At 39.5% G+C, this 27,482-nt stretch overlaps 7 protein-coding genes across 8 annotated transcripts; 3 read left to right on the top strand and 4 right to left on the bottom strand.

The window, feature by feature from the left end:
• The first annotated feature begins 656 nt into the window (after window positions 1-656).
• On the top strand, window positions 657-1,449 carry LOC108100882 (succinate dehydrogenase assembly factor 4, mitochondrial). The gene is made up of 2 exons (XM_017204991.2): window positions 657-919; window positions 1,000-1,449. Exons 1-2 carry the CDS (start codon window positions 868-870, stop codon window positions 1,299-1,301), a joined length of 354 nt encoding a protein of 117 aa, XP_017060480.1. The 5' UTR covers window positions 657-867; the 3' UTR covers window positions 1,302-1,449.
• A 367-nt stretch (window positions 1,450-1,816) lies between these two features.
• LOC108100881 (WW domain-containing oxidoreductase) lies at window positions 1,817-7,050 on the bottom strand. Its single transcript, XM_017204990.2, has 6 exons — window positions 6,781-7,050; window positions 6,211-6,720; window positions 5,968-6,147; window positions 2,356-2,485; window positions 2,151-2,279; window positions 1,817-2,084 (listed from the first exon to the last, which is right to left on the bottom strand). The coding sequence occupies exons 1-6, from the start codon at window positions 6,870-6,872 to the stop codon at window positions 1,899-1,901; spliced, it is 1,227 nt and encodes a 408-aa protein (XP_017060479.1). The 5' UTR covers window positions 6,873-7,050; the 3' UTR covers window positions 1,817-1,898.
• A 667-nt stretch (window positions 7,051-7,717) lies between these two features.
• On the bottom strand, window positions 7,718-10,539 carry LOC108100880 (serine protease inhibitor 28Dc). The gene is made up of 2 exons (XM_017204988.1): window positions 9,693-10,539; window positions 7,718-8,744 (listed from the first exon to the last, which is right to left on the bottom strand). The coding sequence occupies exons 1-2, from the start codon at window positions 10,388-10,390 to the stop codon at window positions 7,835-7,837; spliced, it is 1,608 nt and encodes a 535-aa protein (XP_017060477.1). The 5' UTR covers window positions 10,391-10,539; the 3' UTR covers window positions 7,718-7,834.
• A 1,574-nt stretch (window positions 10,540-12,113) lies between these two features.
• On the bottom strand, window positions 12,114-13,332 carry LOC108100837. Its single transcript, XM_017204909.2, has 4 exons — window positions 13,115-13,332; window positions 12,812-13,059; window positions 12,582-12,755; window positions 12,114-12,523 (listed from the first exon to the last, which is right to left on the bottom strand). The coding sequence occupies exons 1-4, from the start codon at window positions 13,313-13,315 to the stop codon at window positions 12,313-12,315; spliced, it is 834 nt and encodes a 277-aa protein (XP_017060398.1). The 5' UTR covers window positions 13,316-13,332; the 3' UTR covers window positions 12,114-12,312.
• Window positions 13,333-13,851: 519 nt separating this feature from the next.
• LOC108100788 lies at window positions 13,852-15,025 on the bottom strand. Its single transcript, XM_017204829.2, has 4 exons — window positions 14,666-15,025; window positions 14,360-14,604; window positions 14,134-14,307; window positions 13,852-14,077 (listed from the first exon to the last, which is right to left on the bottom strand). The coding sequence occupies exons 1-4, from the start codon at window positions 14,861-14,863 to the stop codon at window positions 13,852-13,854; spliced, it is 843 nt and encodes a 280-aa protein (XP_017060318.2). The 5' UTR covers window positions 14,864-15,025.
• Window positions 15,026-16,044: 1,019 nt separating this feature from the next.
• LOC108100897 (annulin) lies at window positions 16,045-23,245 on the top strand. Of its 2 annotated transcripts, none has more exons than XM_017205006.2 (3): window positions 16,045-16,521; window positions 20,497-22,463; window positions 22,881-23,245. In XM_017205006.2, exons 1-3 carry the CDS (start codon window positions 16,383-16,385, stop codon window positions 23,103-23,105), a joined length of 2,331 nt encoding a protein of 776 aa, XP_017060495.1. In that variant the 5' UTR covers window positions 16,045-16,382; the 3' UTR covers window positions 23,106-23,245. The 2 variants fall into 2 exon arrangements, with proteins under 2 accessions (XP_017060495.1, XP_017060496.1); XM_017205007.2 differs by lacking the exon at window positions 16,045-16,521 and adding an exon at window positions 17,709-18,009.
• A 1,565-nt stretch (window positions 23,246-24,810) lies between these two features.
• LOC108100789 (annulin-like) lies at window positions 24,811-27,175 on the top strand. The gene is given in 4 exon segments (XM_017204830.2): window positions 24,811-24,904; window positions 24,989-25,239; window positions 25,241-26,944; window positions 27,014-27,175. Coding segments are annotated over 4 exon segments (2,211 nt in total).
• Window positions 27,176-27,482: the final 307 nt, after the last annotated feature.

Raw genomic sequence — 27,482 nt, 5'->3', positions numbered from 1 at the left:
TATCAAGTTTTTTAACAACGTTTATATTGGAAAAAAGTTTCATAAAAATCGGTCATCTATATCTTATAGCTGCCATAGGAAAGATCGAAAAATCTATATAGAAATAATGGAAATAAAATTATAATATCGTTGTTTTTCATCAGACAAGTATGATTTTTGGAATATAGAGTTTTCTTACGACTCTTGAATTACGAATTAAATTTGATCAAAATCGGACACCTATATTGTATAGCTTCCATATGATCTTTTGTCAAAAATATGGAAAATGAATAGAAAAATCGTCTTAGATTCGATGTTGTCTAGCCTTTATGCGTTTTGTTCGACATATTTGATGACTGCAAGGGTATATAAGCTTCGGCTTGCCGAAGCTAGCTTCCTTTCTTGTTATTATTCACTTTTTTAATGGTTTTGGTGTACAATCCTGTTTTTCAACAAAGGAAATAAATTGCAAACTGCAGAAACAGAATTCCCGTTATAAAAACTTAACGGTTTAAAATTGTAACAAAAACATGCCAGCATTGCCAGTCGGAATTTCTTCGCAGTGGTTGCCAGACCGATGGTTCATGAGTTGCGGTTGGTGTCTGGGATAAGCGTATCTCTCAGATACTTTGGGGTATATTTAGTTGATTTTCCGAAGCGGTTCCAACTATCATATGGAGGAGGAGAAATAAATAAAGAAACTGAACAGCGCGGCGGGCTATAAAAGCGAAACTCAGCCTCCGAATTCAATTCAGACGCGCACAATCAAGCGAGTGATAAATACTTCATATTAAGTGTGAAACCTTTGAGCAACAGAAACTTTGAACAAGTAGAAGCCCCACAAATTTGCCGGCAGCTTGCATAACTCGAATAAGAAATCCAAACAAAATGCAATCCATTTCGAAGTCAGCGCGAGTCCTTCCCCAAGTGGGCAAGCAAGGTGTGTGTTCGTTCGTGTGCTTTAGCGAGTGACCACAGTGCAGTGACGATCCTAACGATATATATTCCATGATTTACTAGTGAGCTATCTATCCACGAGTGGAGCCTGGAAGGCGGCAGCTGGAAACGGCGACATGGTGGTGGAGATCAAGGAGCCGAAGACCCGCACGGAGAAGCTGATGGCCTTCCAGAAGAAGCTGCGCGCCAAAACGCCGCTGGGCAAGTTGGACGAGTTCTCCCGCCATCCCTACCAGGAGAAGGAGCCCCTGAAGCCCTGGCCCAACCAGACGAACCCCTACACGGGTGAGATCGGAGGACCCGCCGGACCGGAGCCCACGAGATACGGCGACTGGGAGCGCAAGGGTCGCGTCTCCGATTTCTAGTCCCCAAAGAGTTCCTTAGCTAGTACTTAGGCTGTTATTTAAATGCTAACAATTAAGACTTGAAAAAAAAAAAAAACAAAAATGTATACTTGAGAAATAATACTTATTCTATAGTGAAACAAAAAATATATTATATTTTTAAAGCTAACAACACCAGTGCGTTCAAATTCATTTAGAAGATCCTGCTTTTGGCAAACTAAGCGGGAAAAGATTTAAGAGTAAAGTTAAGGCTAATCCTATTTTTTATAAATTAGGTATAAAAAAGCTTAAAGGTGAAATCAAACCTAAAAGAATATTTATCAGTTTTGACATCAATACCCACAATTCTAGGAAATCTTTTGCGTCTTAAGATACAATTGAAAAACACTTATTTTAAATAGATTTATATTTAATATTTTTCACCGTTCATATAAAATATTTTTAAAAATTGCAATTTTCTTTTGGTTTTTCCGTCCTAATTAACACTTCAATAATACAATTAACTAAAAAAATGTCATCTTCCAAACTCCCAGATATTGAGTTAAAAAAATGCAATTTCGCGGTAATTTATTCCGCATGGAGAATAAATAGGAATATTAAAAGTGAACTATTTGGTTACTACTGCTCCGCCTCCAGAAGCTCGGAAATCAAGTTCTCGCTGAGTCGCCAGAGCTGCTGCTGCAGTGGAACACTCTTGGACAGTTTGCTGGGCTCACAGAAGAAGCAGTTGTTGAAGTACAGTCCAGACAAGCCAGTCAGCTCGTTGGCTGTGGCACAGAAAACACTTGTGGCAGCAGCTTGTTGCTAATATTGAATAGAAGAAACCAATTAGTGAAAGTCCGCAAGTCCGCAAGTCATTTGCCAACCCACCAGAGACTTGGTAAAGGGACGCACAATGGCGAAAAGCAGGCGGTAGAACCAATAGTTTCGCGATATATCAGTGGAAACCATGTTGCCAGGATGCACACTGAACACGGAAATTCCTCGCTGTTTCCAGCGCTGCAGAGAGCAAATAAAAGGTTAATAAATCGTATCTAATTAACCCAATTTATAGCTATAGTTAAGCATTTGTTACCTGGGCGAGTTCCTGGGCGAAGAGGACATTGCACAACTTGGCATTGTTGTAGGCCATCATGCTCCAGTACTTCTCCGGCGGCGGCGAGAGATGGTGCACCGCCAGGTTCTCCACGGGCAGATTGGCGAACCTGCAAAGGGAAGGGGGATAGTTCACTTACGACGCATTTCTTTGTCAGCTTCCCACTTGAACACCACATACTATACGATGTACACATTCTTCGTCCAGCCGAACCCACTGGACTTTGCCCTCGCCGGCCGACAATCGCAAAACGAGTTTGATTGCCATTGCCGCCTTTGCATAGCCGGCTTTAAACGCTCTTTATTAATGAGATGCATCATAGGGCATAAAGAAAAGCCACAGAGTGCACCGAATAGCTCCGATGACTAAGTGACTATGAAGACAATGGCGACAACAAGTGGCTGGCGGCGAAACAAAGCCACACAATAAACAAGGACGCTCGGATATGAACTCTATGCCCCCCAATTAAACGGGGGAAGCCCTGTGAATCCTTGTGGGTAGCGCATGAGCAGGTCGCATAGTCCCCAAACCCGAAAAGAAACGAACCCGCAACATGGAAACATTTCTATCTACAAACACCTCGAAGCACATTTTGGACTTTGGATTTGTTTTCATTTTACTGAGGCTCTGCGCTCGGCTTGGGGCCGATGTAAATATAACGTCGCAAAATGTATGCAAATTCTGCTTTATTTATAAAGTATGGGCCGCACTCGGTATCCAGAATCTACATACGTATATAGTATAATATAACCCGTTGTCGCTGTTCTTTTGTTGTGGTAGGTACTGGCTGGGCAAGTGGGTGTTGATTATCTGGTCTGGTTGAATAATTAACAATTTCTGCAGGCTGATAAATGGCTGATGAAAGTCATTTAAATTGCAAAAACAGCAATCTTACTGTTTACCCTTTGAATGGTATTGAAAGCTTGCAGTTATTGAAACAACTAAAATAATCACTTGAAAGTTAAAACTTAGTATAAATCACGCTCTCAGTGTTATTATATTTATTAGAATTGAATTAATTAACATTTAAATTGTTGATTTTATACAATCTACAAAAGCCTTAAACATTAATATTGTTTTTGGTTTTAATTGGCTCTGAGAAAAATATTTGTTTTTTTCTAGAACAAAATTAACATATTTCTTTTCTCTGTATAATCAAATACATGATAAAAAAAATTCAAATTTCTGCAGTTGAATGCGAAAAGAGCTGAAATTGCACAAACAGAATGTTTGCTTATTTGCCGTTTGAAAGTGATTATCAGTTAGCACCGACTGCTGATCGCTTCGCATTGACCCCAATAGGAACCGAGTGTAATTCATCATATCTGACTGAATGCGTTTGGTGGCATACATGACTATCTGCGAGTACGCCGAGTGGCGCACGAGACTTTTGTTGCACGTTCGCCAGGGTGAGAAAGATACCAGATTGGCCGCTCCACGAAGCCAAAAATGTTGTACGTGAGCCAAGCAACGAACGCAGCAGCAGCAGATACAAAACCACCTCCAAAAACAACTACGTACTTCGTACTTCCAGTTCACTTCAAATTCGTTTTATGCTTCTTCCGTCGCTTCACGAGACCCAATGATTTATTTATTTTTATGAGACGCACAGTGGTTCAACAGCTTCCCCTAAATTAATCAATCTAATTAAGCGAGTTAGTGCGAATTAGGAAAATTGTGGGTGCCTACTTGAATCAGTAGTACAGTCGGAGGGGTGTTTACTTTTAAAATGTGGAATTCCTTCATTGAAAACCAAAATTTGTAATTTGAAATATTTTGAATATTATAACTGATTGATTATTGATTAAAATACTATTTAAAACGTACTACTTTATATTAATATATTGTAATAATTGTAATTTTTAATTAATCTCGAAATTGATTTTTTAATTTAATGGCAATTATAAAAATTAAAGAAGTTTTCATTGATAATTCCTTTTTTCAAAATTCCTTTTCTCAAAAAATTGTTTTAATAATTTAATACATAATTAATAATATGTAGGTACTTTGAAAGGGAAATCTTGTGTCAGAATTATGTATGTTTTTAGGGCCATCGAATCTTTTTGCTCCACTGTGCCTTCTTCTGCACGTGAGGGTGATCATATTGCTGTTATGTACAAATCAGTAGCGGGGGAATCAATGGAGAAGTGGTTATGGTTTTGATAATACAATCACAGCTGCGTCAGCGTCGTAATTATTTTTCTTTCAATCTCTGTTTGGCTGAGAGTGCGCAGCACAAAATGTAAACGAAGCCTTTTGTTGGGAATAAGTACTATGTACATATATTCCAAGCCGAGTTCAATTACGTTTTGCCTTGAAATCCACCCAAACCGAAAACATCTATTGTAAACAAAACAACACAAGTTATGAGCCAAGTAAAAAAACATTTTGGAAAACGCTACACTAGTCGGCGCGACTGGGGCGAAATGTTTTATTTTTGGTTTGGTCTATGAATAAATTGGCCGCAAACGCGAAAAGAAACCGGTCGGTCCAAAGTCCACATGTGGATTCATAAAAGTGCAATCAACTTGCAAAAATAAAAGAAGACAACTTGGAATGCCAGACACATATTCAAACCAGAGGGTGTCGACATTTAGGAATCCACTATCTATTTTAGATAGTTTTATTATTAGTTTTATTCAACAGTTTATCAGTCTTAACTCCGAACTTTGTTTTAAAGTTATTCTTTAAGTTATTGTTGAACGATTAATTTACAACACCTTAATTTAAACCAATTCATTTTGAACATAACAATTAGGGAGCGTGACCCAAATTTAAATAAATTGCACTTTAGCCTTTGATAAGATTAAGTCCGTCTATAAAGTCTCATTTTCTAATCGCAACAATTTATATGTTCTTCGTATTACGTATTTGAATTATAATTAAATACAATATAAATATTTTTAGAATATGACATGTCCCAAAATTCAACTTCAATTAATTAAAATCCGCCGATTTTATTCAATAACAGGTTGCATTAATAGCAAATGTTGGCCGGCAAAAAACATGTCTGAATTGTTTGCACGGGACTTACAGTGCAGGCAATAAAAATGTAAACTGATTACCGCATTAGCCTAACTGGATTAAATCAAGAATTTATAATAACTGTTGTTTTCGAGTTTATGCTAATTAAGAACCAAACGCCAATAAAATGAAGTAAGAATTTATTATATCTAAAAACCTTATAGCCCAAAGTACTTTGCAGGAATGTTATGGAAATTATTATTTTTTAGGAGTTGGAGAATGTTCCTCGTATTTTAGTACAAACTTTAATGAATATAAAAACTTGTTTTTCAATTGATCTTTGAAAATGTCATCATTACTTATCGGAATTGACCTATAACTGTCGTTTCGCACTTACGTAAAATGGAAAAGCAGTTTTGAAATTACAACAAAAATCTACTTAGGAAATAAATTGTCCCAAAATTAATCCAAACGCCTTAAGAAATAAATTCTCCCAATACTAGGATAACCGTCCTTCTTTGCAACCTTGTCCTTTTATAACAATTGAGATCGTATATCACAAATTAAATAACTATCATTATTCCCCTTTTTCTATTTACGTGCTAAAATGTTAAAATTCCGATTTACCTGTGCGACTCGGATGACAGAACAACGATCCGTGTTTTATAATCGAAAAGCGGCTCCAGTTGCAATGTCAAGTAGAAATGCGACAGGTGAGATACTTGGAATGTGGTTTCCAGACCATCCTCGGTCTTTGTGTAGGGCAGTGCAAATACGCCGGCGTTCAGGATTAGATAATCAATGTGGCTGCAGTATAAATAGATTAATTTCAATATCTTATATCATATTGAAGAAGTTTGTGTGTCTAACCTAAAGTTCTGAATGATTTCTTGAACGAATCGCTGAACTGAGCGCAAGGAGCTTAAGTCAAGGGCCACAAAACGACAGCGGGAACGGGCTGCTGGTCGCTCCTGGACAATCTTTTCGATGGCAGCCTCGGCAGAGGTCCTGTTCCGACAGGCTAAGATGATTTCACAACCGTGTTGAGCCAACGAACGGGCGGTTTCGAAGCCAATACCACAATTGGCACCAGTTATCAAAGCTGTTCGGCCGTGCAAATCCTTCCCGTGCAGGACCTGCAGTGCGGTGGTACAGGAGTCGAATCGCTGGCGCACCTGGGAAACATTTTGCGTGGGCTCCTCCACGGCGAAAGCCAAACGGGGATCCACATTCGTCCTTTGCTGCGTTTCCTTGTTGAGGAACATGAACCGCTTGCCCTGCTCATCGTAGTACTTCTCCCAACCCAAGGGCAATTCCCCAGTAATTCGTTTCGAGCGCCCTGTCCGTGGATGTGTCCACTGTGAGGTTTTACCTTGTTGGCTAAAGGTTACATTTGGTTTTATTAGCTTTGTTTATGGCTCCACTTGGACTTCGACTTACTTCACATAGCAAACGGTTCCATCGTCGGTGGCCCTCTCCTCCCAACCAGGTGGCAGCTCATCCTCACTATCAGTATCAGGTAGAGACATCATTTTGAGACGGATTAAAACTATTTAAAAGTTTTTGGTTTAAATATTTCAAGGAAAACAAATTCCAAGACAGCCGGTTAAAAACAGTGTTGAATAGTTCGCCGGCAAAAACAGCTGTTGCTTTAACAGTTGCCGGTAGACTTATTATTAACATAACCGTTTCGTTAACATAACCGCTTCTTTAACAGAAGCTTTTCACATAGGGCAGTTGCATATTCGAATTTAAATTTAATTGAACTGTTTAACTGTTGATGCAAACAATTTTCTCCATTTAAATTAATCTAAAAACAATATACAAAAACACAATTTTTGTAATTTTAATACTATTCTATTATATTTGCACTTTCATCTCATCATATATTTCTTATTAGAAGATATATTACCATTTTAAATAGACAACGCGTGTAACAAAGCACGTTTAATAGCTGGTACTTTTTATGACGCTAGCTTTGGAAACACCTGATGACATAATTTGCCGTTTCGAAAGTAAATTATAAAATCAAATAAAAAGCTTAGTAGGCAAAACGCCTTTATGCAATGAATATCATTTAGAATAAAGGGTAAGCAGATTAGTTACGAAAAAATGTAAGCAATGCGTTGTCCAAGCCGTTAATAATTTATAATAATAAAATAAATGGATAATAATAAAATAAATGGATAATAATAAAATAAACGAATAACGAACGAATAAACGAATAAAAAAAACCGTATAACAATGGCTCAAAAACACAAGAATTAACCTGAAGTATTATTCAACTTCATTTAAAAATCGTTATTAAACTACTTTAAAAATCACAGAACCAAAATCTGTTTTCTTCTTATACCACAATAAGCCAATAAAAAATGAGTTTTTAATATATTATCGTTTAATTTATTATTTGAATCATTTAAAATGATTTATTGGCTTCCTAACTAAAAGTCATCGAACTTATATACAAAAGCTTAATAATTTAAGGTCCTTGGGACTAGGCAGCCGCTGGAGGCTCGTTGATGATACCGTAGAAGAGCACCAACTTAGTGGGATCGTGGCGCACAAGGAGCATGAAGGGAGTGTCCGCCCGGAAGAGGACATCCGGACCGGATTTCTTCAGATACGTGACCGTGGATGCCGCCGCCTCCGTTCCCTGTTCATTCACAGTGAAGTCCACTTTGTGGACAATGTCATCCACCACCAAGTCGGAGCGTGCTCCTCCGGATCCGGCTCTTCGCTGCGCCTCCAGATTCTGCAGGCTGTTTCCGCCCAGCGAACTCGTCCTGGTGGCATCATTGGTGGCGATCAGGGAGAGATCATTCTGCACGGTGCTGAAGATGCCACCCAGTCCCATGTTCTGCAGAACAGTCTTCAGGTTAACGGACTCGGTGAGGTGCATCTTTGGGAATGCAATTATGGCCGATCGCCTAAACATCCTGCTGATCAACTCCTCGATCTTATCCGCAGTCAGAACGGCTTGCAGATCCTTCAGTGCTTTCGTCGATGATTTTAGGGGCTGGATGACGTACATGGTGCTCAGGTTTCCCCTGTAGGGCAGTCCGATGATCTTGCAGCCCAGTTCGTAGTCCTCGTGGTAGGGGAAGGTTCCTCCGGTGGCCATCATCTGAACCCTCACCACCGGCTGGGTTCCCTCGCCATTCGGATAAAAGTTATCCGGCCGCGTGGTGAACTCCATGAAGTCATTCTCCCAGAAGCCCTTGAAGTACAGCGCATTGGCCAGGATCAGTCGGGTGCTCTGTGGAATGTCGCTGGCGATGATATTCTGGATGAGGTTCTTCGTGTGCTCCGCCACCCAGCGATTGATGTTATATCGCGCCGTCGCCGGACTGCCCTCGAAGTCCTGGACCTCCAGCTGCGATCCGTAGACCTCTTCGACCGCCCGTCTGAAATTGCAAAAAAGTAGAATACATAAGTAATCAATCAATAAGGCGGCACCTATTAGGTATGCAAACATCGTTGGGCAAAGTGGAGCAAGATTATTCATATTGGAGGCTAGGGATGGGTCGGTATGCCATGTTTACAACTTTTTTAAATAAAGTAAATGTGTATTGAGTGTGCTAAAAACATTTAAGGGTTATCGATCTAGGGCAATACATTCATACTTGGGTTAAAATAAAAATTACATTTGTTTTTTACCCCATAAACTGTGATAAAATTCTGTAAGAACATTTATGTTTGTATTTAAATCTTTAATATGTTGTACAAGCTGTTATAGTGATATATTATAAAATATTGAATTATTCCGTTATGATCACTGAATTCAAGGTTGCATCACTGCAATTTTATTACTTTATTTTCTCACTCTCCCACACCAACTACATATGTCACTGGGAAATTCTAACAAAACGTGATCAACAGTCGTTAAACATTTAATTGCACACGTTGTAAGAATATTTTTCTCAATGAAAGCTTGGGTTTTGAAGTCACATAAACAAATTTAAAATTATAGAGTGAATTACTCAATTAATATTGTGATTGTTCCATCTGTACACTGAAACTAAAAATTAAGGAATATTTTTATCTGACTGATACTTGTTTAAAATATTTAAACTTCAATCAAAACTTTAAACCTAATTTGCTAATTTCATGGAATTAAACTTTAACTTCAACTACTTTTAAAGTTCCTCATGAAATATTTGATAATATCAATATAATTTAGATTGAATTTCCAATTTATAAAGGTGAACTATGATCATCGAACTACCTCAAGTTTTTTCTCAGTGTAATATGCTCAAGGCGCTCGCTAATTGCCTGGCATTTCCCACCGCCCATCCCCAACCAGATGTTGCTGTAGATCCAGTTTGCGCACAATTATCGGCAGCGATTCTCACCTGTAGTCGGGGTTGAGTGAGTAGCCGGTCTGGGTGAACAGTCCGTTGGCCAGGTGCACTTCATGGGCTCCGGGTCTCTGGGCCTTGCGACTCGGTCTCATGGTTCCTGTGGCCCTCCATTCGGTCGTAGGTCTTCCTGGCGAAAGTCCCGCTCTGGTGGGCTGTTGCAGATCCTGCAGCATCAATCCAAACTGCTCGTGCAGCCTGCTGGTGTCCTGAATGGCAAACACTCGGGAGAGTTCCTCGTAGCTGCGACCCCTGGCACCCAGGAGCAGTAGAGCCAGGGACTGAACGATGCTCAGTGGCGAGAAGATCTCCGTTTTCCTCTGGCCCAAGTGCTGAGCCAGAATATTTCCGAAATTGAGCACACTCTTCGCGATCTGATCGGAGGTGGCCAAATCCACGTAGGTGGAAGGCGGAAGTGGCCGTTTCACGGAACTTCCCGACAAACGAATCGCAACGGGATCGTCTTTGGGTGAAAGGTCATTCACGAGGCCGGGCGATTGAAGGGACGGCAAACTTGGCAAGGGAATCGCCTGAATATGCTGGGGTGGCATTTGCTGTTGCTGTTGCCGATCCTGCTGCACCAAACTATCGATGTAGGCCATCGTTTCCTTGGTCCTCAGCCCCTCGCGAACAAGTTCCGAATCACAGCACACCGCACTCATCATCAGAAGCGTCAGAAGCAAGCGCCACATTTTGTGAATTTAATCGCGAAAGCACTCAAACTATATATAGGTTCCCCGTTCTCGGTTCTCCTCTGGTATATGTGCGTATATATACTATATTTATTCAATGGCCAAACGCGATGTGGCTTGTTGAGTTGTTAGAGCCAGACTGAGCCTCTGTCGCTCGGCGCTCATCTTTTTAAAACTGGAATCGCGAACTCGTTATCAACACAAAACACTCCTTCAAGCCCCGATCTCTCTCGATCTCGCGTCCAGCTGATCTTGGCAAGCATTTCGATGACTAGTCACTGGTTATACCCGCAGTTTGTTTACAATGCCTACGCGGATTGTCTGCACTTGTTATTGATCTTCGTCGATCGGTACTTTCTGTATTGATTGGTGCTGCCCCTTTCAATTTTCTGCGAACTCTGTCACGGAAATCCATTGACTCTCTCTCTCTCGCTCAGCAGCAGCTTTTGACCCGTGACAAACATTCTAAAGTTCTCACAGCGGTTGGGTAAATATTTTAAATATTCATTAGCCATAGTATAGGATTATGTTAGGTGCGTATTCACGGGCTTGTCATTGGAAAGTTGATGCATTGTCATTGTGATACAGCCGGGGATTTCCGAGCGGTAGGATAACATGCTGATCCGTAAGAAGTTTATGCTAATGGCTTCTAACAATATAATAGTCCAATCCACGTACCCGCAGTAAACTCAAATTGAGCCTGACTTGAATTATAAGTAACATGGCGGAAGGAATAATTTGCCCTTTAAATGGCTATAACCATTTTATGCATCTGCATTCGCAATTTGCAATTCAATGTAAGTGAAATAACTTTTTATTTAGTGAAGGTTTTAATTTGTATTTTTTAAGCCGCTGAGGGTGTTGAAAATGATTAGGATAACTTATCAGCAGATTGATTAATATAGCAGATTTTATAAATATTTGATTACCTATATATTATGAAGGAACATTTTTAATTGTAAAATACAACTTTTGATAATCTTAAATATTGATGTTTTGCAAATGCCGGCGATCATCAAAAAACATTATACCCATCCGGAAATTCCTGCCTGAAGGCTTCGACAACAAATAAAGAAAGATTGTATCACACGTTTCAGCAAAAAATATAAAATTTAAACGTGACTATAATTTGAAGTACAAAAGAAAGGTGAATAACACCCTTTAAACTTAATAATATATGAAGATCAAAATCTTTAATATTCCAAAGGGAACTGCTTAAATTTCAACAAACATTTAATCATTTTTCATTTTGAATAATTTTTCAAAGACAAACTCAATGTAACTTCTTTTAATTAACTTAGTCATATTCGAATAATTACATCTCAGATTGTTTTTAATAAATTAAGTATGTCTGCTTAAATCTCTGAATGAAATTGTCACGCTATTCTCTCATTATAAATTAAAAAATTTTAACAAATATATAATCTGATGAAATTCAAGTGTAATAGGAAAATTGAATGACTAACAGTTGTAATTATAATTCACAGCCTTAGATAAACCTTGCAGTTTCCAAATTGTCTGATTATTTGTATTAAATTTTATTTAACTTTTGGAGTAGCTTTAGCCTTTTATTTAATACTGCAAAGTTTGAACTTTAGCTGAGTTTTAATATAACAAATAGGTTATATATAAGTATCTCAGAATTGTGCTGACAATAGACGTAGTTTACTTTTGGGCGCGGGTTTTCCTATGGCGAAAAATTTCACATAAGACTCTTAATTTGTTAATTGTTTATGATATTACATATTTATTTTCGCTGATATATATAATATAACGTACGTAGGTGATGTTTTTACTACAACAACTGTGTCAACTCAATATGAATATATCAATGTATTTTCAAATTTTCAGGCCACAGTATTTGTTCTCTTAGATGGCAATTTATATTATTTGGCTGATTTCCTTTAACTTGGTTAACGTTTTTATCCAGCCCAATATGTTGTGTCAATAGGTCGGAAGCCAATTTTCTCGAACATATTTCTTGAAGCAGTGTTTGCGGTCACAACTGGCGCTGTTACTTGATCTCCCAGGGCGGAAATCTTTTTGGCCATGGATTTTACCAACAAGCTGCCGAGACCCAGACGCTTATGCGATTCCAAAACTTGCAGCAAACCCAAACTTCCAATGGGCAATCTAAAATATATGGGAAGCAATAAGATCAGCGTAATGTGATTATAATTCAAAAGATTACCTCAAGCACCAGGCAACCAATTTTCCGCTATCATCATAGGCCCCCAAGCAAGTATTTTGCCTAATCAAAAGCCTCACAAAGTTTATAGAGCCGGGCCCCTTATGTGGCCAGATTTCATTGATGGTCTCGGCATCTTCAACAGCCAGGTTCAACAGAGTTATGCCAGAAGGAAGCCTTTAATAAAATGACTTTTATAATGGCACTTAAAATCATCAAAAATATCTACTTACTCAATAGTAAAAGTATCTATAAGTTCCTTGCTCGCACCATACCAAACGGTCTCTACAATAGCCAGTTCATTGGTGGAGTAAAATTTTTTGTTTATATGTTCAACGATAGGTTTCAGACGGGAACAGAATCCAAAAAAATTAAATTCACCATTAACGAAAGTCAGACATTCTAGGCCTTTTGTCACACGTTCTAAATTGTCGCTCAAAGTGTTGAAGTAAAGGTGTTTCGTAGGAATACCTAAATCAAACTAAATTTGTATCAAATTAGTGACCGACAAATTACGTTTGCATCGAACTACTTACAGTTAAAACAAAGGTTCCATCTTTCTCCCAATCACCGTTCAACGAATAGAACTTCACTTTCAGATCCGGATCTTTTTCCACCCAGTTGATGAAATTATTTATGCACGGGTAGCCTTGGGGATCGGTGTCCCTGTGGGCGTACAAATCCCTTAGTTTGGTCCAATCGCTTTGGTGTATCTCAACTAATTTATCATCCGACATGACGACTACCGCTTCTAACAAAAGCCGATTGAAGAGTGATCTTGAAAAATAAAACGTACCAAGAGAGTAGCAAATGGGTACTCAGTTTAGTCTCTTATTAGATTTAAAGAGAGAGGGAGAGAGATAAAAAGCACTTGTTAGTTTTATTGTAAGTGCGATTGAAAAAGCAAGAGAGAACGCTATAGTTGGGAGCACCGACTACCAGATACCCGTTACTTAGATATGGAGCCTGAACACGGCCACAAGGCTGGTGGGCGTAAAAGTGGGAGTGGCAAATTATTAATGCACCGCATTTGCTTTGTATTAATTACCTGAATCCAAATACTTTATGCGGTCGCAAGTGCTTCCTCCGACCTGTCAGATACGTTTTTAACAAATACAGCATACCCCTTTTTATCACGAGTAACAGCTATAAACATATTAAACACGACTCTCCGCAATTTAACACTAGTTGATTCCTTATTTCTCGCAACAATGTAATAAATATAGACTAGATTAAACACGTGCTCATGAAAACAAAGGTGTTTGCAAGTTGATTAAGAAAAAGTAGGCATCACTGCCCAGTATACTTTATTGATGGCTTTAAAACCCAATTTTTCAAACATTTTCCTAGAGTTCTCATTTTCGGGTACCACTGTGGTCAAAGCTTCGGAGCCAGTGGCTTTGATTTCACTGGCCATAAAAAGGACTGCCAAAGAACCCAAGCCTTGACGCCGATGGGTGGATAGTACATGCAAGTTGCTTAGACTGCCATTGGGAGATCTTAAAAGAAAAACATTTTATTGTTTTTTAAATGGGAAAAATTAAACAATTGTTACCTTAGACACCAGGCTAGTGGTTCATCATGTTTATTGAAAACACCAGCAGCCACATTGTTCTCAATATTCCCCTTTATCAGGGACAAAGAATCGGCTGAGCGATAAGCCCAGTGTTGATCGACCAAGGCGGCATAATTTGCACTCAGATAACCAACATGAATTGAGGGATTCAAACTAAAGGGAAAGATAATGAATAAAAATATCTTCAAATACGAATTTTCCCTACCCCGCTTTCCATTTCGGTACTTCAGAACTTTTCAGATGATAAACAATAGTTTCTTGATGCTCCAGTTCACTTAAATCTTTACCCAATTTTAGCCAATATTGTTCAACTAGTGGCTTAAAACGTTCTTCATAGCCGCAGATCAAGTGAAAAACTTTTATATTCAAAGAACACAACAAAGACATTAGATCATCCAGAGAGCCCTTCTCGGTGTTCAAGTAAATAAATGCCTTGCTATCTAAATGATGCTGAAATTATAAACTTTCTTTCAGTTGCTATGCCATCAAATAATTTTTAATTAGTGCTTACAATGAGTACATAGCTGCCATGGGAGTGCCAATCCTTATCAGTTGTAAAAACTTTTATGGACTCGTCTTTAGAAGATGGCTTGTAGTGTATAAAGTATTCGATTAGGTCGAAACCCGTGAGGTTTGTCCGATCGCCGGCATATAAATCCCGAAGCACTTTCCACTGTTCGCGAGGGATTTCTAGCTGTTCAGTGCCCATTGTAATTTTAGCTTAGACTGCAAAAACTTTGTTTTAAAAAACGCAGATGGTGTCACACAAACAACAACCCCTGCAAATTAGTTATAATCTTTTTAGTTTAAGCTCTCTTTCTTTATTTGATAAATTAGCGTTCAGAGCGAGTGTATTTATTCTCTTTTAAGACACCTTCTGAGGTTCTCCACTGTACTAAAGAGAATAAATATGCTTTCGATAGCATTTCTACTCATTTTTTCGTTTCATCGACAGAGCGCTAACAGCTGTTGAACTTGTTGATTTTGTTTATGTTCTAAAAAGATTTTTTTTTCAAAATTTGTGCAACCATTCAGACATGATAAGGATTCTTGTATGAGTTGTTTTCATTTTTCTGTGGCTCTGCTTCACTAAATTATCATCAAATGTTTGCATTAATGTTTTTGTATGCATATATCTTTTTAAAACTGGTCATTACTCAAAATAATAGTAATTTAAATTTATCTATTTGCGACCTTCTTTAAATCTTAGTAATGTTTGTGTACCTAATAGCTGGGAATTACTCACTTACTGAAATATTAAATTTACGTTTAAAGGAAGTGGTTTCAAAAATGACTAAAAATATTTGCAGTCAGAAAAATTATTAGAAACGAAATCAATATGCAAATTTAATTGTTATGTATAATAATAAGCTATCTTCCAAAACGTCAAGATAGCCTGCCAAAAAAATGCTTTTTTGTTCAATTTTTAATTTTATTTAAATTTTAAAATATACAAAAATTTGTTTTTATTTAATACCTTTTAAAATAAATAGCTTGTGTCAGGTGTAAAAGTATTTGTCTTAACTTTTTTCTTGCACTGTGTTGTTTCCAAGAAACTATCCATTACAACACCATTGCTATTAAACTTCGCGATGACAGAACTCAAAAAGATTTAAAGCCTGCCACGCCTCTTCCGAATCCTCGTCGACACCCAAAGCACTCAGATGCCCCAGTGGATCCGCAGCAAGTAGCAATCAAAGTCAATCATGATTGACTACAACCTATTCTGTGTTAAATGCCTTCGGAGCTGATCAATTTACACACGCATGTCTGGTTTTTTTGGACACCCGAGGCCATCGAGTAGCTGACACTGGGGTCGGGCATATGGTAAGTGAAATGTGAACACTTCGGAGAAGATGCCCGATCCGAGTCGACGGTGAGCGGGCCTAATCAGTATCGTTCGAATGTCGGAGCGTTCTAGTCCGCTTCGATTTACCTCCGTCGAGTGGCGATGATGACGTGATCGCAGCTGTTACAGTTTAAACTGTCTCGATTTTGCATTCCTCGGGCAGCTTACCCAAAAATGACACGCCAGTTAATTGGGGACAGCGCTAACGTCGGGTTCTAGTGAATTGCGAGGTTCAAAGACCACTCCTACAAATTCATCAGAGAATCAACAAAGTTCGGCTTATCATTGAGAAGGCGAACCGGTTTGCCCAACAGATAAAGCCCGACTACGCCCGCACTTGAATATTACCTAGGTGCTGTAAAAAGTAAACAAATCAACCATGGGTCAGAAGCTATCGTGTTGCAAAAAGTGCGATTATTTTGAATGGTGCGGAACTAAACAAAACGAGGAGCCAAAGTTGCGTATGCGCAATATTAATGCCAACTTTTTGGCAGGAAGGCCAGAAAAAGATGAAACAGGTAGGCGAATATAACCAAATGTGACAAATCAATTTAAGATTCAGAGGCGAAGCTTTAGTATAGTAGAACTTATAACATAAACAATCTAAGAGTTTAGTAACCACTTTAAGTTGTTTTTCTTAAAGCAATTTATAGTATTTGATAAAGCTCTTTAACAAATAATCTATCAATTATTATTCAAGCGTAATTGTGTTCATTAAAAATTAATTTAACATTAAAGTTTAATATAGAAATGAATTAATGTAGCCGAAACCTGAAGATATACATATAATTCTGTTAAGAATGGTTGTAATTTAAATACATTTGTACAAGCAACCAAAGTTCAAGTTTAATTAAACACAAATTAAGGTCAATCTTCTTGATTTCAATGCTTGACATGTAATTGAAAATGATACCCAAAAGTGTCACCTTCGTTAACCCAGGTTAAGTTTTTGTTCCATTTTAATGTCCTTCACTAAATTCAAAATTGATTTTTATATAAAAGTGCACGGCCGTTATATTTGATTTGATCTTTGAGTTTTGCTCAGCAACGTTTGAAATTGATTTATTTTGTTGAGTATGGCATCGTTTCGAACAATTATGCATTTGTTCTATAGTTTCGCCTTTTATGAATGCAAATTTGTTCGCCGTGGGTGTTAAACACTCATAGCTACGCTGCCCACAGAGTAATTTGCCACTCGAATTGCTCATTTTATACCTGCAATTCTGAAAATTGAATTAAAATAAACAAAAATGGAAACACCTGCTGACTGACAGAGAGATTACACAGCAGTTTGGAACCCTCAAAAATGTGATATTTAAACAATAAATGATGCTAAACAGCCAATGAAATGATTAATAAGAGTGATCATTAAATTGCCAAAGCGAATTGAAGATGAGTTTGCTTAGAAAATCGTTCTGGAGAGCACTCGATGCTCACTTAATGACCATGTTGGTCAATATATATTGCCAATGACCGATGACGTAGTTGCTCGAAACAAAAAATCCAACCGCTTCTTGGCCACAACGGGTCCATCGCAGTTGCCCTGAAGCTCAGCTTCCCGTGCATAATTAATAATAACCCACCAGAACTCGGAGAGATTCCGAGAGAATCGCTGAGAAATCGAGAGCGACAATCTCATATACGCATCGCCGTCGAAACTATCTGGTCGAAACGATATTTCGATCAGTTAAGTTCAAAGCGTCGCGGTGTTCACATCGAATGATCTTGAAAGCGGTTCCAATAAAAAGATTCTTTGCAGCGCAGTTGCCGTTAGTTTTACTCTTCTTTTATCGCTGTTACCGGTGATTCTTATTGTGCATACCGTAGCACATAAATTGTGGCTTAGAGCGGTCTTCTTTGTCAGCCGAATCGCATTAGCCGGAAGCCTGAAATGAGCTATTGGTATCGGAATTACACGCCCAGTTGGCTGCAGCGATGGTGGCCAAGTTCCCAGCCACGAAGAGTGAATCCTTTTCGCAACGCACGTCCTTTAGCGGGTCTTGAAGGTACTCCAACCCAGCAAAAAGGATAAATCTTTTAAAAAACATCTTAGAAAGTGTTGTGCAGTGTATAAATATCCATATAATTATTCAAATCTTATTATAATTGCTTTGGTAATTTATTTTTTTTGGTCTATGACTTCATTTTGCGATGTTTTGTTTTCATCTCAAGTTCTTGTCTTGGTTGTCTGACGAGTTTAAAAGGGTTCCCCAATAAAAACGCAAGTGAACATCTGAGAAATAAAATAAAACATATACACAATACATGTTGTTGAATTAAAAAGTCTTAATGCAAATTTTTATTAGAATAGAATTTTAAAATATTTTGTTTTCATGGATGATTTCACTTTTCGCTTTTGTTTCCCTGTGCTTAGTTTTATTTTTGAAACTATGTGTTAGATGATGTTTGGCAGGTTTAAAATGGGATTTTGAGACAAAAATAATTCACTTATATGTAGGCAAGCCAAGACAAGACGATGATAACTATTGACGACCTGTTGTTAGGAGGAATTTGCCACTAATCATTGGAATTTTATATTATTTTATTGGGTTTGTTGTTGGGGTATGACTTCATTTGTGTGCTTTTGTTTTGCTTGTTTCTATTTCCGTTTTCAATTTAGCGTGTTGTGTGATTTGACACGTTTGGGTGGCTCAGCTATTTTACTATTTTGCGAATTTCGCTAACACATACTTAATAGTTTTTGCATACAAGCAGAACTCGGCACCTCCTTTATTTAAACAAATATTTGAATTGATCGATCTGTTTACTAATGCATATTGCAATTTAACATTTATAGGAAACGAGAATCTTTTTCTATTTTAAATCCAAATTGAACATGAAAGCGAATCGAAAATGATAATAGGATCAGCCATGTGGAAAAAACTGCTCCCATAAATCATAATTGCAATTAATTCATCTTTGACTTGTGTACTTATTTTTATAGGCTCTTTTTAGTTCTCCGAAAAAGTTTTTGATGCTTTTAAAAAAGCAACGCAAGAAATCTATTTTTATTCCCATCATTGCGACCCTAAGTAACCTTATCAAATTGAATCTCATTCACATAAATCTTTTCTCTCCCTTCATGGGAATTTCTTGTAAACTTTAAAGCATCAAAATTGGTTTATATTTAGAAACTAAAAAGTCATTTTAGTTAGTGTTTTTGTATTGCTTTCTAATCTTTTTTAATTAGCATTTGAACCTCTGCTTGAATTTTATTTCTTCAAAAACTTTTGCTTTTAGAATTGGTACTATGCTCTCCCAGTGTTTTCTACATATATGTATTGCTTTTCTTTAAATGTTTTTTTGGTTTTAGTGGTGCGTTGGCGTCACTTTGATTGTCCACTACGAAAATTAATTGGCTTGGCATTGATCTTCTGGCCACCATTGGCACAAGTTTGTTATGTTTATGGCAAACGGAGATTAGTCAATTTGGGGCTGCAGCTTTGGGGAATACAACTGGCAGCACATTGGTCTTATGATATCATCGCCTGTCTGCCTCAGCAAAAGAAACAAACTCAAACACAAAACCCCAACTAATCGTTGACAGATTTTATCCGAACCCTGTCAAAAAGTTATTTATTTCTCAAGGGGGCAATTTTAAAATTATAGAAAATTAGTAAATGCTTGTTTATGAAAATAAATTTATTTACACATATGCTCATTTAAGGAGTCATTTAAGAGGTTTTTTGGAACCCTGTCAAAGCGATAAGTATTACTCAAAGGGGTACATATGAAAACACAGGCAATTAGTCAAGGCTTGTTTAAAAAAGTCATATATACACATAGTATGCTTATTAATGGAGTCTTTTGATAAATGTAGTAAATCATGAAAATTAAATTTCGTTGCAAACTTTGTTAGATTAACTTTTGGTTCTAGTTTATTTGGAATATTGTGTACCTATTATTATTATATTATGAATAGAGACTGCATTGCAATCTTCTGAATGAAATTAGCTCAAGAAAAATAGAAATATTTGTCACAGATGTTCTTTCAATTTTTTTTAATTTAAAATCATTTTTAAGGCATTATTCATAAAGCTATGATTAAAAAAATTGTATTATAAAGGCGCCAACAATTTGTTCAATCAAGTTGAGTTATACGTTTCATAGCGGTCGCATCAACAGGCAGTTCCTAATAAAATTTAAATAAAATGCACAAACCCAAAAATAATAATTGTTTTATACGAAGCTGTCCTTTTAGAAAACTTGAAGGTATATATAAAAGATAAAGCTTAGTTAACATAGTTCTTATAGAATTATGTAGAAATCTATTTTAAATACATTTTGAACTTTTTTTACATTAAATAATTTGTTTTTATAAACTGCATTAATGATATTTATTAAATTTTTTCGTGGAACCAAGTTATTGGTATAAATACTTTTCATGATTTTTAAAAATGTTCGTGTAATTCAAAGAACAATCCCTTGACTAAAATGTTTTTAGAATGAAAATAGTACATACAATTACTCAAACGATGTATCTTAATCAACAGATGCCACCAATTCAGCGGTGCTGGGAGTACAGAGAGTGGATCCCTGCCTGGAGGACAACCACGATGAGCACCACACGAGTCATTTCTACGCGGCGGCTGCCAAGGAAGCCCTGATTGTGAGGAGAGGAGAACCCTTCAGGCTGAAGATCCACTTCAACCGGGACTACAGCCCCAGCAAGGATGCGATCAGCTTTATTCTCAGCGTGGCGGACGACACCAAACCGAGTCCTGGCCATGGAACACTCAACGCCCTGGTGCCCCACGATGGCATCGATTACCTGGGCGACACTCTGGAGTGGGGAGCTGGCATCGAATCGCACGAGGGTCAAACCCTCACAGTGCTCATAAAGCCACCTTCCACTTGTCCCGTGACGGAGTGGAAACTGGACATCGACACCAAGTTGCTGGGCGATGGATCGAGGAGCTACCCCCTGCCGCTGCCCATCTACGTGCTCTTCAATCCCTGGTGTCCCGAGGATCAGGTTTACCTCGAGGACCGCGACCAGCGCAAGGAGTACGTGATGCACGACACCACGCTCATCTGGCGGGGATCCTACAACAGGCTGCGTCCCTCGGTGTGGAAGATCGGACAGTTCGAGCGCCATGTGCTCGAGTGCAGCCTGAAGGTCCTGGGAACGGTGGGCAGGATTCCTCCGGCCTACAGAGGCGATCCGGTGCGAGTGGCTCGGGCTTTGTCCGCTCTGGTGAACTCGGTGGACGACGATGGCATCCTTTTGGGCAACTGGTCGGAGGACTTCTCGGGCGGGGTGGCGCCCACCAAGTGGACGGGTTCCGTAGAGATCCTGCAGCAGTTCCACAAGACCCAGAAGTCGGTGAAGTTCGCCCAGTGCTGGAACTTCAGTGGTGTTCTGGCCACCATTGCCAGGAGTCTGGGCATTCCGTGCAGGGTCATCACCTGCTACTCCTCCGCTCATGATACCCAGGCCTCCCTCACGGTGGACGTCTTCATCGATGCGAACAACAAGAAGCTGGACGCCGAGACCACGGACTCGATTTGGAACTACCACGTGTGGAACGAGCTGTGGATGCAGCGACCCGACTTGGGCGTGGGTCAGCACGGCACCTTCGACGGCTGGCAGGTGGTGGACGCCACGCCACAGGAGGCCTCGGATGATATGTACCGAGTGGGTCCCACCTCCGTTTCGGCGGTGAAGAACGGCGAAATCCTGCGACCCTTCGACGGTGGCTTTGTCTTCGCGGAGGTGAACGCGGACAAGCTCTACTGGCGCTACAACGGACCGAGTCAGCCGCTGAAGCTGCTGAGGAAGGACACCCTGGCCATTGGCCACCTGATCAGCACGAAGGCGGTGCTCAAGTGGGAGCGACAGGACATCACCGACAGCTACAAGCACGCCGAGCGCTCCGAGGAGGAAAGGAGCACCATGCTGAAGGCCCTCAAGCAATCCCGCCATGCGTTCAGTAGGTACTACCTGAACGACAGCTTCAATGACATCGAGTTCGATATGGAGCTGAAGGACGACATTAAGATCGGCCAGAACTTCAGCGTGGTGCTGAAGGTGACCAACAAGAACGAGACCCGCGCCCACTTGGCCACCGGTCAGATCAGCTGCGATGCGGTTCTCTACACGGGAGTGGGTGCCACGGAGGTGAAGGTCCTCGGATTCGAGCTGGAGCTGCAGCCCAAGAGCAGCGACTACGTGCGCATGGAGGTCATCTTCGAGGAGTACTTCGACAAGCTCTCCTCGCAGGCCGCCTTCCAGATCTCGGCCGCCGCCAAGGTCAAGGACACCGACTACGAGTACTACGCGCAGGACGACTTTCGGGTCCGCAAGCCGGACATCAAGTTCCAGCTGGGCGAAGCCGCCATCGTGGCCCAGAAGGAGATCGATGTGATCCTGCGCCTGGAGAACCCGCTGCCCATTCCCCTGCACAAGGGCATCTTCACCGTGGAGGGACCGGGCATCGAGCAGCCCCTGAAGTTCAAGGTGGGTGGTCATAGAATAAGGAATGTAACTTAGTGATCTAGTTGCAGGAAGAGTTATTCAATTCATTTCGTTAACGAACCTGCTAAGATTTTAGGGATAGTACTGACCAAGAAGCAAATACGGTTCCTCAAAATAATTTATTGAAATCAAAATAAACAAGTATTAAATCATAATTTTCTTTGTCTTAAGCTTAAGCTCAATATCCACCCAACAATAATTTTTGATAGTTTAGTTGTAGTTTTTCCTTCAAAGATTATTCAGCATATGCAAACATTTAGAAAAATGCTGAAGCGTATTCAAAGAAAGCTTTGTACTATATCAAACGCTTTATTTGCTTAGTTGAGATATATTCTCCGACTATGCTTGATTGCTGATTGACACACAACACTAATTGAAATATCCTACTTGTCCTTACAGATCGCCGAGATTCCTGTGAATGGTACTGCGGCAGCGACCTTCAAGTACACCCCGCCCTATGCGGGGCGTGGCACAATGCTGGCCAAGTTCACCTCCAGGGAGCTGGACGACGTGGATGGCTACAAGCACTACGAAATCGAGCCCCGCCCGGAGGATCTGCTGCAACCGAATGGAAGCCACCGGAGAAGCAACATTATCCGCAGGCGCACCGATGTTATAGCCTAAAATAACCTCAGTTGAAATTAATTTCCTTTCGTATTTCGTAGCTTAAGCATTATGTTGTAAATAATATTAATAATACAGATTAATTTTTGATATTTAAATTTTAAAATAAAAGAATGATTATATTATATACAAATCACCGATTTTCAACGATTGTTTCTATCGAGGAGAATAGGTAAAACTAGAGAGATCGATAAATTCCAAAGACTCGATAAGCAATTTCGATAGACGTGAGATCTTTTTGAAGAATCTAAAATTTTATTCCCAATATTCAAGCTCTTATTATTCCCAAGATCTCAACGTTCACACGGTTGGACAAACAGTCAGATTGACTCTTCTGGTAATCCTGTGCAAGAATATATTTACTTCATAGGTTCAAAGTACTTCCTTCTATATGTTAGATACTGCACACCTTATACAGTATATGCAAAAAGCAACATTTTCTTTCTCTCTGGTCCAGCTAGAGATAAAAAGCTTGTCCAAAAAATGCTAGTAAAATTTCTAAGCGTTTTCAGTATTAAAAACTCAAGGTTTTTACCTAAAAATTAAAAAAAAAAATTATAATATTTCTAACCTTTTCTAAGCCAAAATTTTTTCTTTGTGTATTTATATACAATGTTTTATAGTGTCATTCTTGAAATATCATAAAAGTTTATTTGAATATTCATAATGGGTCATTACCCCGAATAATAAAAATATGTAAGTACTAAGATGATAAAGACCATGAATTTTTTTAAAATGATTAGTATGCGGGTTTTATTTTAATTACTCACAGCTCCAATTCTGGAACTATTTTGAAGGTTTGATAAGAGAGAAGCTTTCTTTATATATTTTGTTTTATTTTATTTATTTTCAACCTTACGCATTTTTCTTGTGAACTTAATAGTATAAGCCAAATAAAAAATCCTATTCTTGCACAAGATTTCTTATGATGCAGTCCTTAGCAAAACAAAAAGAGACAAGCTTCATCAGCTTTGCTGTGCATATTACATTCCAAAATAAACATTATAATATTTATTGTGTTGGTTATTAATTAAAAACCAAAACCAAACTAGTCTAGTAACATAAAACATCTATGTCGGAGCAGCTGGATCAGCCTGGGAAATTGTGGGCTAAGCACTTTTGCTATATAGGTTTCAGTTAGAAATCCTTAGATTTGACAATACATTAACAAGTATTTGAAAAAAATATATTCCTTTATACTTATGTAAACCATTTCAAAAGATTTATCTTTTTTCTTTCTATGCTTATGGCTATAGAAAAACATTAAATATTTATCAAATTTTTTGTTTGAAATGCGTCAAAGATCACAATTTTTTCTTTAAAAAAATTTTCCCTCATGTAAAACATTTTATATTTACAGTTATCAAAAGTTTCCATAAATATTTTTTAAAATGTCAATAACTTTTCGTATTACTCAAACGAGTGCAAGTAAAAATAGTACTGCAAGTTAAGATGTGTACTCTGAATGTCATATTGCAATTTATGTGCATGTAAAAGTATTATTCATATGATTGATTAGAGTTCGAGAGCGGAGATAATTTTTTCCAATATAAAGGCATCAAAAAGTTCCTTCAGCATAAGTTGAGTTTTAGGCTCTTACTTACAAGCAGTTCAACAACACCAATCCCTCCGCTGTTTCTACGAATTAGGTCTTTTTACGGACTAAATACTTTAAAAAAAGTTTTTCGTTTCGCAAAACAAAGAAATGTGTAACACTAACAATTCGCACGGTTGGCTGGACCGAATTTTGCCAAATGGGAATCCTTTCCTTAGCAGCCGACCTCGACGAGATGTTGAAGGTATAGGCTTATCCACTAAATGCCCTTTAAGATTCTTTAGAGTTCCATATAATAGTTTAAATATATAATTTTTTCCACTCACAGTTGAGGATTGTTCGATTCTGAGCGTTTTGAAAGTAGATCTCTGCCAGGAAGAGAACCACGTGAGACACCACACAAGTCATTTCCACTCGGCGGATACCCAAGAAGCCCTGGTCGTGAGAAGGGGTCAGCCCTTCAGGCTAAGGATCCATTTCGACCGGGACTTCAGTCCCAGCAAGGATACGATCTGCTTTATCGGCAAAGTGGCTGACGACCCCAAACCGACTCCTGGCCATGGAACTTTCATTGCCCTGGCTCCCAAAAAATGGAACCGACAATCTTGGAGACCCATCCGAGTGGGGTGCTGGCATCGAATCGCACGAAGGTCAAACGCTCTCAGTGCTCATAAAACCTCCTTCCACTTGTCCTGTGGCCGAATGGAAGTTGGATATTGACACGGTGTCCGATAGACGTGGATCGTGCTACTCCCTGTCAGAGCCCCTGTATGTCCTGTTTAATCCCTATTGTCCCGATGACCAAGTTTTCCTGAAGGATCACGATCAGCGAAAGGAGTACGTGAAGAACGACACCACTCTTATATACAACGGGTCCTACAACAGCATATGTGCATTGGGCTGGAAACTCGGACAGTACGAGCGTGATGTGCTGAAATGCAGCTTGAGGATTCTTGGAACTATAGGCGGGCTTTCCCCAGCTCACCGAGGTGATCCCGTGTTTGTGGCTCGGACCTTGTCCGCTGTGATCAACTGTAACGATGACCGTGGCATTCTAGTAGGCAATTGGGAAGAGGTTATCGAGGATGGTGTGAAACCTACCAAATGGACCGGATCAGCGGAGATTATTCAGCAGTTCTACAAGTCCAAGGAGCCAGTCAGATATGGGCAGTGTTGGGTTTACGGAGGTGTCCTAGCCACCATGGCCAGGAGTCTGGGAATACCGACCAGGATCATTACATGCTTCAACTCCGCACATGATAAAGATGGTTCTGCGACGCTAGATGTCTTCTATGACGCGGATGGCAAGGAAAAAGACGATGGCGATTCCAATTGGAACTTTCATGTGTGGAACGAATGTTGGATGAAGCGACCAGACTTTGGAGTGGGTAAGCACGGCTCCTACGATGGCTGGCAGGTTGTGGACGCGACTCCTCAGGTGGAGTCCGGAGGAAAATGTCGACTGGGTCCTGGTCCTGTTTTGGCCGTGAAACACGGAGAACTTCAAAAACCATATGATATCGGATATATCTTCGCTGAGGTGAACGCAGATATGGTCTTTTGGCGCTACAATGGAAAGGGACATCCATTAAAGCTCATCCGAACAGATACCCAATACGTTGGCAAAAACATCAGCACCAAGGCAGTGCTGAAATTTGAACGAGAAGACGTCACCGATAACTACAAATTTGCAGAGCGCTCTAAGGAAGAAAGGAACGCTTTGGCCAAGGTGCTAAAAGAGCTAAACAATTCATTAAGTAGATTTCATCTAAATAGCAATTTTAATGAAGTTGAGTTCGACCTGCAACTTGAAGACGACATTAACATGGGAGAGAACTTTAAAGTGGTGTTAAGGGTAACCAACAAAAGTTGGACTAACACTCACGTGGCTGAAGGTAGCATCGTATGCCAAGCCGTCAAATACACTGGAAAGGACGGAGAGATGGTCAAGGCTACGAAATTTAATCTGGAACTAAAGCCCCAGAGCACCGGTTATGTTCGTATGGAGGTCCGCTTCACGGAGTACTTCGAAAAGCTCCCCTTGAAGGGTGCCCTACGCATTGCTGCAGTCGGCAAAGTTAAGGACACCGACTACGAGTACTCCATTCGGGACAATTTTCATGTCCACATGCCGACTATTGAATTTCAGTTGGGCGAAGGTAACCTTGTCGTCCACAAGAAGTCAAAAGTGATCATGTCTCTGAAGAACCCATTGCCAATCCCGCTGCGCAAAGGTGTTTTCATAGTGGAGGGACCGGGCATCAAGCACCCTCTAAAACTGAAAGTAAGAACAACTGATTTAGATTTAAGTTCTTTTAGGATCGTATATAAAATCGAATTTTCTTTTTTACAGATCGCGGAGGTTCCAATGGGTGGCAATGCCACTGCCGACTTTGAGTACACGCCGCCCTATTACGGACACGTCGCAATGGTCGCCAAGTTCTCCTGCAAGGAGCTGGACGAGGTGGATGGCTACAAGGATTTTATAGTTGCTCAGTGTTGCTTGAAACCGTAGGCATTGCATTTTACCCGACCTACCACCACCTTTCAGATCTTAGCGATGTGGCCTTAGACCTGGTAGCCTTGTCTCTTTATTGGAGTTTCTAGATTGCGATCTTGATTTTTCTTGCACATGATATACATACCCTGTCCAATTTTACCCTACTCTACTAAACATGGGCCACCCTGTTATTTTTCTCCTTTCAGCTTACGAAGCGGGTCCAAGGTCAACAGAAGTAACGTTGATTCATGGCACGTCCTCTTGGTGCGGATCTGACGTCCGCCTGAGGCTTTAAGGTTTTTTTTTTAAAAACAACGTCAAT

The sequence above is a fragment of the Drosophila ficusphila genome, unplaced genomic scaffold (assembly GCF_018152265.1).
Source record: "Drosophila ficusphila isolate 14025-0441.05 unplaced genomic scaffold, ASM1815226v1 contig_855, whole genome shotgun sequence".
NCBI lineage: Eukaryota > Metazoa > Arthropoda > Insecta > Diptera > Drosophilidae > Drosophila > Drosophila ficusphila.
Note: the sequence above shows the minus strand (reverse complement) of the source record. Positions and strands in the feature narration are given on the sequence as shown.